The sequence below is a fragment of the Trachypithecus francoisi genome, unplaced genomic scaffold (genome assembly GCF_009764315.1).
Source record: "Trachypithecus francoisi isolate TF-2019V2 unplaced genomic scaffold, Tfra_2.0 Lachesis_group10, whole genome shotgun sequence".
Taxonomy (NCBI): Eukaryota; Metazoa; Chordata; class Mammalia; order Primates; family Cercopithecidae; genus Trachypithecus; species Trachypithecus francoisi.
The window spans coordinates 2,917,547-2,934,429 of NW_022681455.1; the positions used below are offsets into that span (position 1 = coordinate 2,917,547).

The 16,883-nt window shown below is 47.3% G+C and overlaps 1 protein-coding gene across 3 annotated transcripts in view; it reads left to right on the forward strand.

Moving 5' to 3' along the window:
• The first annotated feature begins 1,364 nt into the window (after positions 1-1,364).
• The window catches only part of BPHL (biphenyl hydrolase like), a 34,290-nt gene continuing 18,771 nt past the window's right edge, over positions 1,365-16,883 (forward strand). The window contains exons 1-4 of one of the 3 annotated variants that reach the window (XR_004438485.1): positions 1,365-1,536; positions 6,598-6,701; positions 10,009-10,175; positions 11,900-12,053. Coding sequence is in view for 1 of the 3 variants with exons in the window: in XM_033216073.1 (XP_033071964.1) it covers positions 1,430-1,536; positions 6,598-6,701; positions 10,009-10,175; positions 11,900-12,053 (532 nt within the window). In the remaining 2 variants the exon portion in view is untranslated. The remainder of the gene's footprint in view (positions 1,537-6,597; positions 6,702-10,008; positions 10,176-11,899; positions 12,054-16,883) is intronic. The other 2 variants (XR_004438486.1, XM_033216073.1) reach the window with 2 other exon arrangements.

Here is a 16,883-nt window from a genome sequence, read left to right on the forward strand (position 1 = left end):
TTCCATGAGTCACACCTACAAGCACTGTGCTCACAGGACTGACACCAGAAAGGTCTCTTGGAGGGAAAGTCACGCAATATGCAAAGAAGCTGTTGTCTCCAATTATTCAAGCCAAGGCTACAACAGTCGCCACAAATCTGCCAGTGATTTCCAATTAAGGCAGAACGAAAGACTTAAAGCAATAGTGGTTTTTTCTCCACTGAGCTTTCAATTAGATAATATCTATAACATTTATAAAGCTGGAATTATATAGTCAAAGCAAAAAACATTAAGTGTGGTCAAACATACATAAAATGACCACTTAAGCCATTTTTAGGTGTACGGTTCAGTGGCATTAAGTACACTCACAATGTTATGCAGCCATCACGAAAATCCATCTCCCCAAACTGAAACACTGTCCCAATGAAACACCAACTTTCCATTCCCACTTCCACCAGCCCCCGACAACCGCCACTGTATTTTCTGTCCCTATAAGGTTGACTTCTCTAGGCACCTTATTATATAATTGGAATCACACAGTATTTGTCTTTTTGTGACTGGCTTACCTCCCTCAGCATAGTGTCCTCCAGGTTCATGTAGTAGCATGTGTCAGAATTTCGTTCTTTGTTCAGGCTAAAAAGTGCTCCATTGCATGCACAGGCAACATTTTGTTCATCCATGGATCTGTTTTTGGACACTTAAATTGCTTCCACCCTTTTGGCTATTGTGAATAGTGCTGCTGTCAACATGAGTGTAAAAAAATTTCTTCTTGTACACCCTGTTTTAAATTCTTTTGGGTTATATACCCAGGAAAGAAAATACTGGATCATATAACTGATTTTCTGAGGAACGACAGTACTGTTCATCACAGTGGCTGCACCATTTTACATTCCCAACAGCAATATACAAGGGCTTCAATTTCTCTACATCTTCACCAACACTAATTTCTGGGGGTTTTGCTAGCAGCCATCCTAATAGGTGTGAAGTTGTATAAAGAAAATTTAAATCTCATCATCTCTGAAAAGCAAATACACTTCCACCCTTAGTAGCCCACCTGGAGCCGGAGCCCCGCCCCCGCGTGGACGCCCACCCAGCGAGGGCGCTATGGTTGGCGGCCTCGACTCCTGGAAAGGCCATGGTCGCTGAGGCGACGAGCGGGGGCGGGGCAGCGCCGACTGGGACACTCACCCCGGGAGCCAGAGCCAGCACGAGAGGGGATGGTCTATGCGGGTGCAGGCGGTTCCAGGACTTGGAAACCAGGAGCCAAGTTTCGGTCGCCCACAGGCAAGCACCTGGTGGGGCGGGGCTTCGGGGCGGGGCGGGTAGAGGGCGGAGCAGGATGGAGCGGCGGGGTGGGCGGAGCAGTGGGCGAGGCCTCGGGCGGAGCAGGCCTCGGACCGCCCTGGGTCTCAGCGCATGCGCGCTCCCGACGGCGACGCGAACTGTGACCATGGTGGCTGTGCTGGCTGGCCGAGGCGTGTGGCGGCTGCGGCTGCTGCCCTCGGCGCTGAAGCCTGGGATCCACGTCCCAGGGGCTGGACCCGCGGCCGCCTTCGGGTAATGGCGGCCACCCCGCCCTTGGGATCCCCAGCATTGGCGCGCTCGAGGGGTGGCGGGAGGGGCGCGCGACGACCGCCGGAGTTCCGGGCGTGTGGGCACTGGGCGTGGGCGAGGTCCGGCCACCCTGTCGCCCTTTGTGCCGCGAGACCCCGATCTTGGGGTGCAGCCGCGCTTGGTGCGCGAGTCCCTCGATCGTGCATGCGCCTCGGTCAGCCTAAGTTCAAGGAGTCCGGAGCAGTGGAGGCCTTGGGCCGTGGAGTGCAGCCCCTTCAGTGTGCAGACCAGAGAGACCCAGGGAGATACTTTTGCCCGTAGTATAGACTCACCCGTGACGAAGCACGGATTAGAATCCCAACACCCTTATTAGTCCATTGCTCTGTCCAGAGTCCACGCTGTAAGGGCATAAGGACAATAATCTCTTCTTCCTGTTATGTCAGAAATCAGCCTGAGAATGACTGTGCCCATTAGCTCTCTAGTACCGCTAAGGCCTTAATCACGGGTCCCAAGAGTCCTAAGTCTTCTCTTTGTTTGCTGATCTCGTACCTTAATGTGCAAAAGAATCACATTGGGAACTGTGAAAATTCAGAATCCTGGGCCTCACTCCCAGAGGATCTGATCTCCATGTGTGGAGATGCCCAGGAACCTGCTTTATTCTCATTTGTCCTCCCACCTCTCCCCCATTTCAGGTAAAACAATAACAAAAAACTGGATTAATTTCTGACCTTCCATCTTGAAAATGGATGCTCTTGGTCCCCATAGATACTGGGCGCAAATGTGGATAGAGCGACATGAAGCTTGTTTTCCTTTATTGTCTACATACATCCCTACACACATGCAAACGCACGCATACAACCAACGTACACGGTGCATGTGGGCAGCTGACTGCTGATGGGCTGTTTCCATACAGTCAATATAGATAGGTACGCAGTGTTTACAACTTTACTTGATCCAACATAAAAACTTTTAGTTTGAAAACTTGATTTAGGGCCGGGCGCTAAATCACAAGCCTGTGATCCCAGCACTTTGGGAGGCCGAGACGGGCGGATCACGAGGTCAGGAGATCGAGACCATCCTGGCTAATACGGTGAGACCCTGTCTCTGCTTGAAAATGCAAAAAGCTAGCCGGGCGACGAGGCGGGCGCCTGTGGTCCCAGCTGCTCGGGAGGCTGAGGCAGGAGAATGGCGTAGACCCGGGAGGCGGAGCTTGCAGTGAGCTGAGATCCGGCCACTGCACTCCAGCCTGGGTGGCAGAGCAAGACTCCGTCTCAAAAAAAAAAAGAAAACTTGATTTAGAAGGAGAAAAGAGGGCAAAACTGACCAACTTTTAAAATTTCATATTGCAATTGACTAGCTCCTTTAATTTTAGAATTATTATAAGATGGTCAGGGCTATTTTGATAGATGGAAAAACATGTCAATGGCTACAACTGTATAAATGAACAGTGAAGATGATTATTTTTTCCAGTTTCCTGTTTGCAGAAAGGCATTGAAATAAGTAAGGTTACTGTAATTGTACATATATATATATACATATATATATTTTTTTTATTGAGACTGACTCTCGTGCTACTGCCCAGGCTGGAGTGCAGTGGTGTGATCTTGCTCACTGCAACCTCCGCCTCCCAGGTTTAAGGGATTCTCGTGGTCTCAGCCTCCCGAGTATCTGGGATTACAGGCACCTGCCACCATGCCCGGCTAATTTTTCTATTTTTAGTAGTGACAGGGTTTCACCATGTTGGCCAAGCTGGTCTCGAACTCTTGACCTCAAATAATCCACCCGCCTTGGCCTCCCAAAGTGCTGGGATTACAGGCGTGAGCCACCGCTCTCGGTCTACCAATATAGTTCTGATAGGTTATTTAATGGTTGAGGAAGGCCCCCTTCACCGAGTTGCATTGCAGGTCACTCTTCCTAAAATATCTCTGAAAAAACAGGTTTTTCTGGATTTCATACTGCCATTTTATACATGCAGCTGCAAGTTGATATGACATATAATCTGGAAAACAAGCAGTGGTATTAGTTAATCCTGAAACGCAGCTGTAGCTCAGTGTCAGTAGGTAAAAGGACTCATGTAAAAACTTAGCTTCAGAATAGCCAGTGCCCAACCTACAATTGACTTGTGTTCCGAAAACTTGTTTGTAAGTCTGCTGTTTGGAACTTTGACCTTTATTTCAAAATCTGTAAGGTGATTTATTCCTGGGTCAGGTCAAAAAAAAAAAACCTTTTCTACCTGAAATTGTGTGTTATGTACAGTTATTAATAATTCACATAACCTAACAATCTTCCTAAAAAAAGCTTTCCAAGTTCAACCTTGGGATGCCCTGCCAGAGAATCAGAGACTGTCCTTCTGCGGACGCCTGCACCACACTGTATCTGGCAGTCAGAGTGCGGCCCCAGTGCCTGAGCCCTCTTAGGACTCTGTTCAGCCATGAGGTTAGAGAGGAATCACGGCCTCCGAGTTCTGATGGCTCCGTGGCCACTTCCTAGCTATGTGAATGTGGGCAGATTGTTCAACCTCTCTGAGCCTCTTGCCTTGCAGCGTTTTTGTGAGCATTTGAAACAATGAATGTAAAAGCCTGGGGATATAATAAACATGAAGTAATTAGTAGGCACAATGGGAATATTTATCTAATAGTACAATATATAAGAAATGTAAAAATAATCCATCAAGATTCATGTAAATTCAAGCCCTGAAGGTAGCAAATACTTTATTGTAGGCTACTTTGCAAAACATACACAAAAGAAATAGCTGAACATATAATATTGTAATAGCAGTTTCTTTTTTTTTTTGAGATGGGATCTGTCTCTGTCGCCAGGCTGGAGTGCAGTGGCACGATCTCGGCTCAGTGTAATCTTCTCCTCCTGGGTTCCAGTGATTCCCCTGCCTCAGCCTCTGGAGTAGCTGGGATTACAGGCGCGCACCACCACGCCCAGCAAATTTTTTTTGTATTTTAGTAGCGACGGGGTTCTACCATGTTGGCCAGGATGGTCTCGATCTCCTGACCTTGTGATCCACCCACTTGGGCCACCCAAAGCGTTGGGATTACAGGTGTGAGCCACCACGCCCGGCTGATCCAAAGCTATCTTAACCATAGAAATGAATTTCTCAGAGGAATAGGGCAGGAATCATAATAAGTAAATGGCAGGGTCAGTATTGCCATTGTTTGCTGGCTTCATTGATGCCCCTCTAATAATATTTCTGTAGATAAGGAGCTTATAGTTTGGTCAGACCTTATTACTACCCAATTCTGTCTTATTTTTCCAGAAATTGTGTGTTAAGATTAGATGTACCTGTGTTCAACACATCTGTTTCCTCGTTTGTTTCTTTTTTACTTGAGATTGGCAAATAAGATTAAACCAGAAGAGAAAACAGGACCTCATTTTTCAAAAGGACTGTGTTTCAGTTTTCTTTTGACTAAGGGCAGAGGTAGGGGTAGGGAGTATGTGAAAGAAAATGATGTGCTGGGCCCGCCTGTAATCCCAGCACTTTGGGAGGCCGAGGCGGGCGGATCACGAGGTCAGGAGATCGAGACCATCCTGGCTAACACGGTGAAACCCCGTGTCTACTAAAAATACAAAAAAATTAGCCGGCCGTGGTGGCGGCGCCTATAGTCCCAGCTGCTCGGGAGGCTGAGGCAGGAGAATGGTGGGAACCCGGGAGGCGGAGCTTGCAGTGAGCCGAGATCGCACCACTGCACTCCAGCCTGGGCGACAGAGCAAGAAAAAAAAAAAAGAAAAGGAGATGGTGGTTGATTTCATTGTCTTGGCACTCCACCAGGAGAAGAGGAGGCTTCTGTCCTGGCTTGCCATCATGTTCCTCCTGTGCTTCCCTCAGTCATCTGTCTGACAAGCTGTGAGAAGTTTGGTGGGTCCTGGTGCGGGGGCCGTCTGTGTGCCCCACTGGTGTATATCTCAGGACAGTCTGGCCCTCCTGGAAGAGCAGCTGAGGAGAGGTTAATCAGAACACCTGTACAGCACACATAATTCAGACAGGACAGACACTGGCATTGTGCCTGTCTTGAGGCATTGTCCTGTACTAAGCGTGGTCCAGTTAGATGCTGGATCCTAGGAGGTCTTAGGCCAAGGCGGGTGAGTGGCAGGAAGGAGGGCTCTTGAGATGGCGGCTTATGGACAGGGCTACTTAGTAGTTGACACAGACATGTTTTAACATTTTAAAAAATAGTAGGCCTTGTCAGTGCAGATGGGCAGTCTTGACTATGGCCCTCCTGCAGCAGGCCAGACAACACAGGATACCCTACAGCTAAGGAACAGCCTGGAGATCAGCACCTTGAGACCAGTCTCATCTTTGGGAATGTCACCAAGGCTGCTGGAGGTCTGGGTAGGTCCTCTGGGTCTGCTGAGGTGCAGACGAGTGGCTCCAGGGTTTTTGCCCCTGATGTCCACCTTCATTTCACTGCACCAAGCCCCACGCCAGCCTGCACTTGAGTACCCTTGGCTTCCAGCTCACCAGGTGTGCTGTGAGCCTCTGGCCGATTCAGCAAGCCTGCTAGGGTTTTTGTAGGGTGAGCCCCAGGCTGGTCACGATGGCGTATTCAAGCATGAGAGCACAGTTCGGATTGGCAGTCTAGTAAAGATGATTCAAACTCATGTCACTGTTCAGAATTGGAAAAATCAGAATAACCCAAGGAGCCTGCAAAGCGATGTGGAAGCGACTCATTCGTATACAAAGACAGTTTTATCATCTTAAATTAAATGATTTTCCTTTGGGGGTGCATTTTTAAACATCCCTCAAATTGTATTTTTTAATTGACATAATTGTGCCTATTTATGGGGTATATAATGTTGTTTCCATACATACAAAGTGTAGTGATCAGATCAGTGTAATTGGCATATCCATCGTCTCAGACACTTCTTATTTCTTTGTGTTGGGAGCATTCAGTATCTTCCTTCTAGCTATTTGAAAAGATCTCTTATTGTTAGCATCCCACAGTGGCACAGAACACTAACACTTATTCCTCCTGTCTACCTGGAATTGTGAATCAACTAAGAAATCTTCCGTCTCCCCTTTCCCCCTGTGGGGAAGGGTTTTTTCTCTTCTAGAACCTCGGTAACCTCTGCCAAAGTGGCTGTGAATGGCGTTCAACTGCATTATCAGCAGACTGGAGAGGGAGGTCATGCCATCCTGCTACTTCCTGGGATGTTGGGTCTGGACACTTTTTAATGGAATGCTTTTGCATGCTGTAAAATCTATGATGCATTCACAATACTAGATGCCAAATGTTGATTATTAGTTTTAGTGCTTTTCTGAAGTGTTTTAATATTTGCTACAATCAAACTTAAATGACTTAGAAAGGTGGGTAACTTTCTACTGCTGTTCAGAATTGCATTTTTTATTCCTTTAGTAAAGTACCCAGTTTTCCTGTGCAAGTGCACTATTAAATCACAGTTGCCCATAATTTGGGAGGTGACAGGGGTCAAGGAAAGCGGTGTGGGAAGAAGGGGTAGATAAAGGAAGAAGGTGAGTGGGTAATCAGTCATCCTAGTTTGCCTGGCATGGGGGAATTTTCCACGATGTGGGACTTTCAGTGCTAAAACTAGGGTGGATTGGTCACTTGTTGTGGTTGATAATATATTCAGTTAAAATAAGAGGTAAGAAAAAAAACTCAGTTTAAGTCTTTTTAGAAATCAGAGTTAGATTAGCATATTACCCTCTCTCAATGTATGGGCCATAATAAAACCTACTGGATCTCAGTCTCATTTTCATAACTGGAATTTAGATGTAGAAAGTTCAAGGGAAAAATTTCCAGTGATTCCAGGACATCCCAAATCTGGTTTTAAGGGCATTAGTATTGTTGCTTTATTTTTGATTTGGTAAAATAATCCTAATATTTAATCTCGGTATCGATGGGGGATTGGTTCCAGGAAGCTCTCAGATCCCAAAATCTGAGGATCCTCAAGTCCCTGATATAGAATAGCGCAGTATTTGCATGGAAGCTACATGTCCTCCTGTATACTTTAAGTCATCTCTAGATTACTTGCCATATTTCATGCAATGTAAATGCTGTGTAAATAATTGTTATCTCGGATTGTTTAGGGAATAATGACAAGGAAAAAACCCTGTACATGTTCAGTACAGACTCAACCATCCATTTCTTTCCCCAGATATTTTTGTTCTGAGGTTGGTTGAATCCACAGATGTGGAACCTGTAGATAGGAAGGCTGACTGTACTTACTTCTTTGTGATTTGCTTCTTTCGAAAAGTGAAGTGCTGAAAAGGTTTCACTTGACTGAGCCTCAGCGGACCGTGGCACCGCTGCAGCTAGCGAGGCGCATGTGTCTAAATGGTGCTGGGCACCTTTGTTTGCCTTAAGCTGATGAATGAGGACATTGACTCTCATGGCTGATGTGGAGCTAAAGTTATCTGTAAAAGCATTTCCCATCTTAGCTTTCCATTATTTCAGTATTGCAGTCGTTGTCCAGGTGCTAAAAACTTACCAATTTAATTTTTTTTTTTTTGAAAGGGAGTCTCACTCTGTTGCCCAGGCTGGAGGCAGTGGCACGATCTCGGTTCACCACAACCTCTACCTCCCACTTTCAAGCGATTCTTCTGCCTCAGCCTCCCGAGTAGCTGGGATTACAGGTGTGTGCCACCACGCCTGGCTAATTTTGTATTTTTAGTAGAGATGAGGTTTCACCATGTTGCCCTGGCTGGTCTCGAATTGCTGACCTCAGGTGATCCACTTGCCCTGGCCTCCCAAAATGCTGGCATTACAGGCGTGAGCCACTGTGCCTGTCCCCAATTTAATTTTTGTTTATGTAAAATATTAGCATGATTCCAACATAAAAAAAAATGGACCAGAGGAGATTCTCTCTCCTGTCCCATCCTCAGCACCCAGTTCCCCTCCCAACAAGCCTCTCAGGTGTCATATGCTGATAACTATGTACATGTATTCCCTAAACGTTTTTTAAAGTTTTATATTCTTGGCACTGGTCTTCAAATGTGTACATGTATTCCAGGAGCAAATGCCTTCTTGTTTCTGAAACTGGTCTTTTAGACTGTTCTTTTTTCCCATCTTCTCCTCGCCTGCCCCACCTTCAGGATATTTCCCTCGCCAGAACCCCTCCAGGTCAGAGGCAGAAGAGAAGCCTCATGGGTCACAGCAGCAGATGTGGGCTGGAGATCCATTCATTTGGTTTTGGCTTGAATTTTCTGAATGATTTACTTGATCTCGAGAAAGATGTATCTTGCCAGGAAATGATAGGCCTTGACGATGTTAAATGATCCTGCACCACCTTGAAAGACATTTTCTAATATAGTTTATCAGGCAAAGTGGTTAGTAGTCATTTGTGGCCTGAGATAGAAGTCCTCAGAAATCAGCAGACTTCACTGATAAAATGCTGACTTGCCCCTGGACTGGGCTCTGTGAGAGTGGCCTTCTGCACTGTGCACAGTAGGTGTGAACACGCCACACCTACAGTGACCATGCGGCGGGCTGTGGACTAGCAGACCAAGCTCCCTGCAGGCCCACTAATAGAATTCAGCTTTTGGCATAGGCTGGTTCATACTCTTCTGATGAAACTGATTTGGTTTTTTTCCTCCACACCGCTTCCGCATTTCAGTGTTTTCATTTAGTTTTTCTGGTTTTTAATTATAACTACAAAATAAAATCTTTAGGCTATTCACCTTAACTTAGTAAAAAAAAAAAAAAAAATTAAAAATCTGGAATTTTAGAATTCCACTTTGAATAACTTGGAACAAATCTCATAAATTTGTGTGCAGATATTATAGAGATCCCTCTCATGTGTAAGTCATTGTTTTAAGAAGAAAAGAGAAACCAGAAGCATATCTGTAAATTAATTTCTATACAGTTTCATTAATTCTTTTCTTTAGGAAAGGAAGATTAAGCCAAAGAGGTTTCGAAAGTGCTGAAAAAATACAGAACCAAAGGAAGACCCAGGGCCTCTGTCCTTCTCAAAATAGCCACCAGGGGGAGGTCGGAGACGGGCCTGCCCTCCGCCGGGAAAGGAAGCCCGCCTCCTGTTTTTTTTTTTTTTTGGAGACTGTCTTGCTCTGTGCTCAGGCTGGAGTGCAGTGGCCCGATCTCGGCTCACTGCAACCTCCGCCTCCCGGGTTCAAGCAGTTCTCCTGCTTCAGCCTCCTGAGTGACTGGGACTATAGATGCACGCCACCACGCCTGGCTAGTTTTGTTTGTTTGCTTGTTTGTTTTGTATTTTAGTAGAGACCCAGGCCGGTCTCGAACTCCTGAGCTCAGGCAGTCCACCCACCTCAGCCTCCCAAAGTGCTAGGATGACAGGCGCACCCGACTAGCCTGCCTCCTTTCTTTGAGTAGATGGATTAAGTCGTTGCAAGGCTGCTTTCCTGATTATGTTCTGGCCACTTTGAGTAGAAATTAGTTACTTTGCTTTAAGATTGTTATTGCTTCTGTTTTCACTGTAACATGTTTGACAGGTGATGTGATCACCTGAGGGTAACCAAGCGGCTGTTTTTAGGAAGTGGAGAGACTGATTTTGGACCTCAGCTCAAGAACCTCAATAAGAAGCTCTTCACAGTGGTCGCCTGGGATCCTCGAGGCTATGGACATTCCAGGCCCCCAGATCGCGATTTCCCAGCAGACTTTTTTGAAAGGGATGCAAAAGATGCTGTTGATTTGATGAAGGTGGGTCTCTTAGGGAAGGGGCAGGGGAGGAAAGGTGGCTGGGCCTGTGTTCATTTATTTTGTTTAAATTTTGTTGTTATCTCTTTCTACAAAATAATACCATGTGATTGCTATAGAAAACTCAAAGAGTTCAAATAGGTATAAAGAAGAAAGTCGAAATCACCCACAGTCCAGCTCTCCAGAGACACTACCAAGTCTTCGCGGCTCTGCTTTCTGGCCAGTCTTATTATATCACAAACGCAGTTTCATATTGATGCCATCATACTACACCTAACGTTTTTCTAACTTACTATTTTTATTGAACAATTTTTCAAGGAAATAACTTTCATGTCAATAAATATGCATTTATACTAGTTGTATGATAGGCACATATTATTCCATTGTATGGATGTACTGTATCTTATTTCACCGATTTTTTTTTTTTTTGAGACAGAGTCTTGCTCTGTCACCCAGGCTGGAGTGCAGCGATCTGCACTGTCACCCAGGTGGCGCGATCTCGGCTCACTGCGACCTCTGCCTCCCGGGTTCAAGTGATTGTCTTGCCTTAGCCTCCTGAGTCACCCAGGCTGGCGCGATCTTGGCTCACTGCGACCTCTGCCTCCCGGGTTCAAGTGATTGTCTTGCCTTAGCCTCCCGAGTAGCTGGGATTACAGGCACGCACCACTAGGCCCAGCTGATTTTTGTATTTTTAGTAGAGACAGAGTTTCATCGTGTTAGCCAGGATGGTCTCGATCTCCTAACCTCCTGATCCACCCACCTCAGCCTCCCGAAGTGCTGGGATTACAGGCATGAGCCACCACACCTGGCCTGTTTCACCAGTTTTCTAATAGCAGATAATTAACTTAATTTTTAAGTTGTCTTTTTCTGCTGTTACAAATAGCAGGCAGTGAACATTCTGTTGTTCCTGGCCATTTTCATTTTTTTGCTACTATACACAGTACTGTTGTGGACATCCTGGACTGAGCTCCTGGCACACATGGGAGAATTTCATACAAATTTAGGAGACAATGTGCTAGGTGATAGAAGTTCCAGATGTTCATTTTACAGGATAGTGCCAGAGTAGTTACACCACTTTATGGTCCAGGCAGCAAATATCTTGGACTAATATTAATTCTTTACCTTTAATTTTCCAGTCATTCTGTTCTTTCTTCTTGGCAGCCTCTCTAAGATGTAATCTTTGTCCATTTTCCCTGCCAAACACATGTGCAGACCCTGGCTGATTCACCCGCGGGCTCACATAACCTCCCCATGATGCTGTTCTCTGACAGCCTGGCTCTTGCCAGTTCTTCCCACAGTTGCTTTACCAGATACCCTGCTTCACTTCATCCAGCAGAGCTCAGGGTCCCCTCTCTGAGCTATGGACTATTCTCAAGGTCCTTGCTCAGGCATGCGTATGCGCTCACACACACACGCACGCTGTATTTGTCATATCTAAGTAGTTGGTCTCCATTGATTCTAGTTCCTTGAGCTTTTTATCCAACCAGAAGATGTAGTTCCCTCCTAATTCAAACCCATACCATATACTCAGGTGTTTGTGACAATTTCCACTAAAACTAATTAAGAGAAAACATGACGTCATCAAATGGTGGACTCTAGGATTTTTCTTTCCTGACTAATTGATACTCCAGACCCACACCTGTATTGATTCTGATAATTAGTGACTCAGTTTCTTTTAACAGAGAGGAGCAATAACTTGTGCTATGCATTTTATCGTATGATCATAGGCGCTGAAGTTTAAGAAGGTTTCTCTGCTGGGGTGGAGTGATGGGGGTATAACCGCACTCATTGCCGCTGCAAAATATCCGTCTTACATCCACAAGATGGTGATCTGGGGTGCCAATGCCTACGTCACTGACAAAGACAGCATGATATACGAGGGTAGGTTCTGCGAAGTGGAGATGCTGGGACAGCAGATCCTTCCCCTCTCTCTGCATCTCATCTCTTATTGTGAGATATGTTGACAAGTCATATCTCTTCTGCTTCTAGTTCTCAACTCTCAGGTAGGAATAATAACGAGTTCTCAGAAAAGTAATGCAGTTTAACCAGTCTGAGTTTTAAAGCTTTCTATTTCCAGGAGTGAAACTTCATGGCTCGGGAAAAGGCTAAGTAAAATCACTATTTCCATTTACTGCTACTGATAATGAACTTCGAGGAAGAAGGGGGTGGTGTGAAGTGTTATTGATAACCTCATTTAAAATAATGTGAGGCCAGGCACAGTGGCTCATGCCTGTAATCCCAGCACTTTGGGAGCCCAAGGCAGAAGGATCTCTTGAGCCCAGGAGGTCGAGGCTGCAGTAAGCCATGACTGTGCCACTGCACTTTTGCCTGGGTGACAGGAGTGAGAGAGAGAGAGATGGGGGAGGAAAGAAAATAATGCTGAGTGTGGAAAAGAATCACTGGATTCAAATGTGAAACCTTTTATTTTGATTAAAATAATTTCTGTGCTGTTTGTATGCTTTAAGGTTGTCCTCCAAGCCTGTCTGAGGTTTTTTTTTGTTTTTGTTTTTGTTTTTTTGAGATGGAGTTTCGCTCTTGTTGCCCAGGCTGGAGTGCAATGGCATGATCTCGGCTCACCGCAACCTCTTCCTCCTGGGTTCAAGCGATTCTTCTGCCTCAGCCTCCCAAGTAGCTGGGATTACAGGCATGCACCACCACATCTGGCTAATTTTGTATTTTTTAGTAGAGACGGTGTTTCTCCATGTTGGTCAGGCTGGTCTCGAACTCCCGACCTTGGCCTCCCAAAGTGTTGGGATTACCGGCGTGAGCCACCGCCCCCAGCCTGAGGTTTTTACAGGTGCTGGAATAGGGGCCAGCGAACTGTAGCCTGTGCATTACACCTAGCCTGCCTCCCACTTCTGTGCAGCCCATGTACCAATCAAGGCGGTTAGTGCTGTGAATCACAGAGACCAAGCTGGGGTATCCCTTTATCACCCAGCATTGCTGCCCCAGACCTGCACTGGTGGTCACTACACAGGGGTGACTGTTGGCAATGAGCAGGCACCTAGTCATGGAATTTTAGTCAGCGACTCAGGAGTTGCTTAGCCTCCAGCAAGCTGCCCACATTGAGATGACCAGGCTCTTGGGAGGAGCGAAGGGTGCACCAGGATCTAGGGGTTGCTGGGACAAGAAGTGAAACTGACCTGCATTACCCTACTACCCCCACCTGCCAGCCTGGCCCACCAGGACCCTCTTCCTCAGGCCACTAGCTTTTGTCTCGAGTGTGATTCTAGTGGATCCCAGATGGCCTGCCCCAGACACAGGACTAGGTGTGTCAGGTGTGTTCTCCTCATGTGTGAGTATCTGCATAATGCCTCTGATTTTGTTTCCTGGCCAGCAAAACCTAAACTATGTATTTACTCTGGCCCTTTACATAAAAGGTGTACAGATCTCTTTGCTAGAATGTCACAAGTCTAGTGTTTTTCAGCTCTTCTGCAATTCACATGACTTTGAAGTAAGCTACTTAGAGGCAGTGTTCTATTGTAGAATCGTAGTTCTTCACAGTCTTTCTGTGTTTTCAATGAATATGAAGCTTTTACGGTGAGTCTGGTGTGGTTGCCAGTCCTGTCTGTGCTCCTGCTTGTCCTTGTTTTGCTCCTGCCTGGTGTCCGTTTTGGTCAGAGTAAGCCATTCCGCTCTGTTAAGGATCTGTCTCCTCGCGCGGCCTCTAGGACAGGCTGCCTTGCGTTCTTCCTCCCTCTCCTGTGTCCTTGAATTCTCTCCACTGGGTCAGTCCTCTCAGCCTGCAAAAGTGGGCACAGTTCTTCCTCCAGAAAGTTGCCACTCCTGCCTGTATTTGCTATCTTCCCATTCTTTATTCTTTCCCACAAACTTATGGAGAGAGCCACCTGCGTTCCCTGCTTCTAGGGATCCTCCTCTCCTTCCTCCTTTAGTCCATTCTGCCCCATCTCCCTCTCTGGCCCATTCTAGCCCCCTCTACTGAAATTCTTCTCACTGCCCCTGCCCCTTGTTCTTTCCCGTAATCTCTATCTCAGTTCATGGCCTGCAGATGACCTGGCATCCAGGCAGAGCCCCAGACGCATCCCTCGAGGGCAGAGAGCAGAGTCCTCTTCTGCCCTCTTCATTTGCCCACCTTGCCCTGTTCATTGAACTGCCATGCTTTCTGTTGTCACCACGTGCATACTACCCCTCCGGTCATCCTCACCTCTCTTCCTCCCCCCATTCTCCTGGTTTAGGCCGCTAACTTCTTATGGTAGTTTGTCCTCCATAGGAGAGTTTCCTTTGTAAGGCAAAAATCGAGTCACTTAATTCTGCTAGAGGACTTAAAATCCTTCACTAACCAGCAAAGTCTGTGCCGATTGGCTGGCCCCTCCTGCCAGCCCCTCACTGGGCATTCTCCCATCTCCCCTTTCTCCTCATCCTTCCAGTGCCTCTCCCACATGGAATAAATGGCCATTCCTGGAACAAGCTACCCCCTCATGCCTCTTCGCCTTTGGAACTGCTGCTGTGCCACCTCACACCAGCCTTCCCCTCAGCCACATTCTCTGCCAGGGAGTATTCACCCCTGACACAGCTCCTTGGGGCTCAGCGTCTGGGAAGGCATCCCGGAGCCCTGAGACCTGGCGGTGCTGCTCTCCCTCCTGGACCCTGCCACACATTGCACATGCCTGTGCCATGGCCCTTCATCCTGGACACTGTCGTCACTCACTCCCTTGCCTCGGTCACTGCAGTGGGAACTCACCACATGTAGTTGCTCTGACTTTCCTTTCTTTATGAAAGCAAGAATCTCTCAGTAGCACGCACTCTTCACTCTCTGACATCTCTCTACTTCCCCTCCTGGCCACCCTTTCTTTCTCATCCCCCATTCTCTCCTAACTTGTGTCAGGATGGCTGTGGCCCACCAGTCTGCTGTAACCAAGCCCCCACCATGCACCTCCTCTTGGCTCCTTGGTCGTTCTGCAGCATTCGGGAACGTGCTCATGATGTGCGTGCCATTGGTCACGCCCCACTTCTTGAAGCTTTCTCTGTCTGGAAATTCTTGCCACCGTCTTCTCCCGACTTCCCCTCCTCTCTCAGGCTGTTCCCTGGCTGACACGTGCCTGCTCCCCTATGTGGGCCACAGTGTTGGGGTCCTCCAGGCATCACCCTCGGTGCTCTGCTCCCCTCTCACCCTCACACCTGAGTAGCTTCACTCAGCTCCTTGCTCCACCTAACTCCCAAACCACACATATTTGACTGTTTTCTTTTTAAGAGACAAGTTCTCACTGGGCGTGGTAGCTCACACCTGTAATCCCAGCACTTTGGGAGGCTGAGGCGGGAGGATCACTTGAGCCCAGGAGTTCAAGACCAGCCTGGGCAACATAGCAAGACCCCGTGTCTACAAAAAATACAAAAATTAGCCAGGTATGGTGGCATGTGCCTGTAGTCCCAGCCATTTGGGAGGCTGAGGTGGAGGATCACCTGAGCCAGGGAGGTTGAGGCTGCAGCGATCTGTGATTGCACCACTGCACTGTAGCTTGGGTAACAGAGGCGAGACCCTGTCCCAACAACAACAAAAAAAAAAAAGAAAGGAAAGAAAAAGAGATGAGTTCTCACTATGTTGCCTTATTCAACTTTTTGTTCAATTTTCTTATCTGGTTGTCTCACACATACTTTAAATTCAGTCTGTCTAATACTGAATTCATGATCTTCCCTCTAGGCCTGTCCCTTCTGCTACATTTCTTGTCTTTATAAATAATACTCACCGGAATATACTTTCTCCCTCAAAATAATATTTTAATTACTATTTATTGAGTGCCTGCCATGAGCTAAAGTCTATAACCATGTGTTATCCCTGTAAGATCTCTGATACTCAGCCTGCTTGTCATGTGAGAAACAGGGGCTCAGGAAAGTGAGGAAACCTTCCAGACCACATCCCCACACTGCAGCCTGCAGCCCACTCCGCTCCTCTGCTGGGCTCTGAGTGGACCCATCTTGCCCTCCCCCTCTCTCCCTCCCACCAGGCTCCCGCCAGCCTCGTTGGTCCCGCCTGGGCTGATTCTGTGCCTCTCCAACTGGTCCAGGTCCTTGCCTCCTACCAGTCTGCCTTCCATGGTGCTCTGAGAGCAATTCAGCAATATGTGCATCTCATGGTATCTTACTTTAAGCCTTCCAGGACTCCCCACGACTTTCATGATAAAGTTCAGGCTCCTTCACTTTGCTCACGGAATGAGTGGCCCGGCATCTGCCTCTCCATGTCCCCTCCCCCCACCTTCCCCTCCCAACCACCAGTGTCCAGCCATCCGAGACCACCTGGCCCTCTGCAGCAGGTGGCGGGGTCCTGCCTCCTTGTGTGGGCCCTTCCTGCTCCCTTCCCACTCCTTCACTTGTTTGCTGACTTCCCTTCTCCCAGAGCGGCCCAACCACTCCATCCTCTAGGAAGCCCTCACCGCTGCCACCCCCTCTCCATTGCCCGTGTGAGCACACAGGCCACTCTGCTGCAGATGGCGGCTGGTTCTTGTACCTGTCTCCTGGGGTGTAGGAGCAACAGTATCTCCCCAGGGCCTAAGTCCATGAGTGAAATTGCTGAGTGTTGTGCGCAGATACACTGCATTACAAGTGACAAATTACTTTCCAGCAAAATAAATGTACACTTCCACCAGCAATAGATGAGATTCCTTAACTTTCACCTCTTCAACAAAAACTTGAAATTCTCAGGCTTCTTAATTCACTGGCCAATCAAATGGGTGGAAGATGTTATCTTATTGGGGT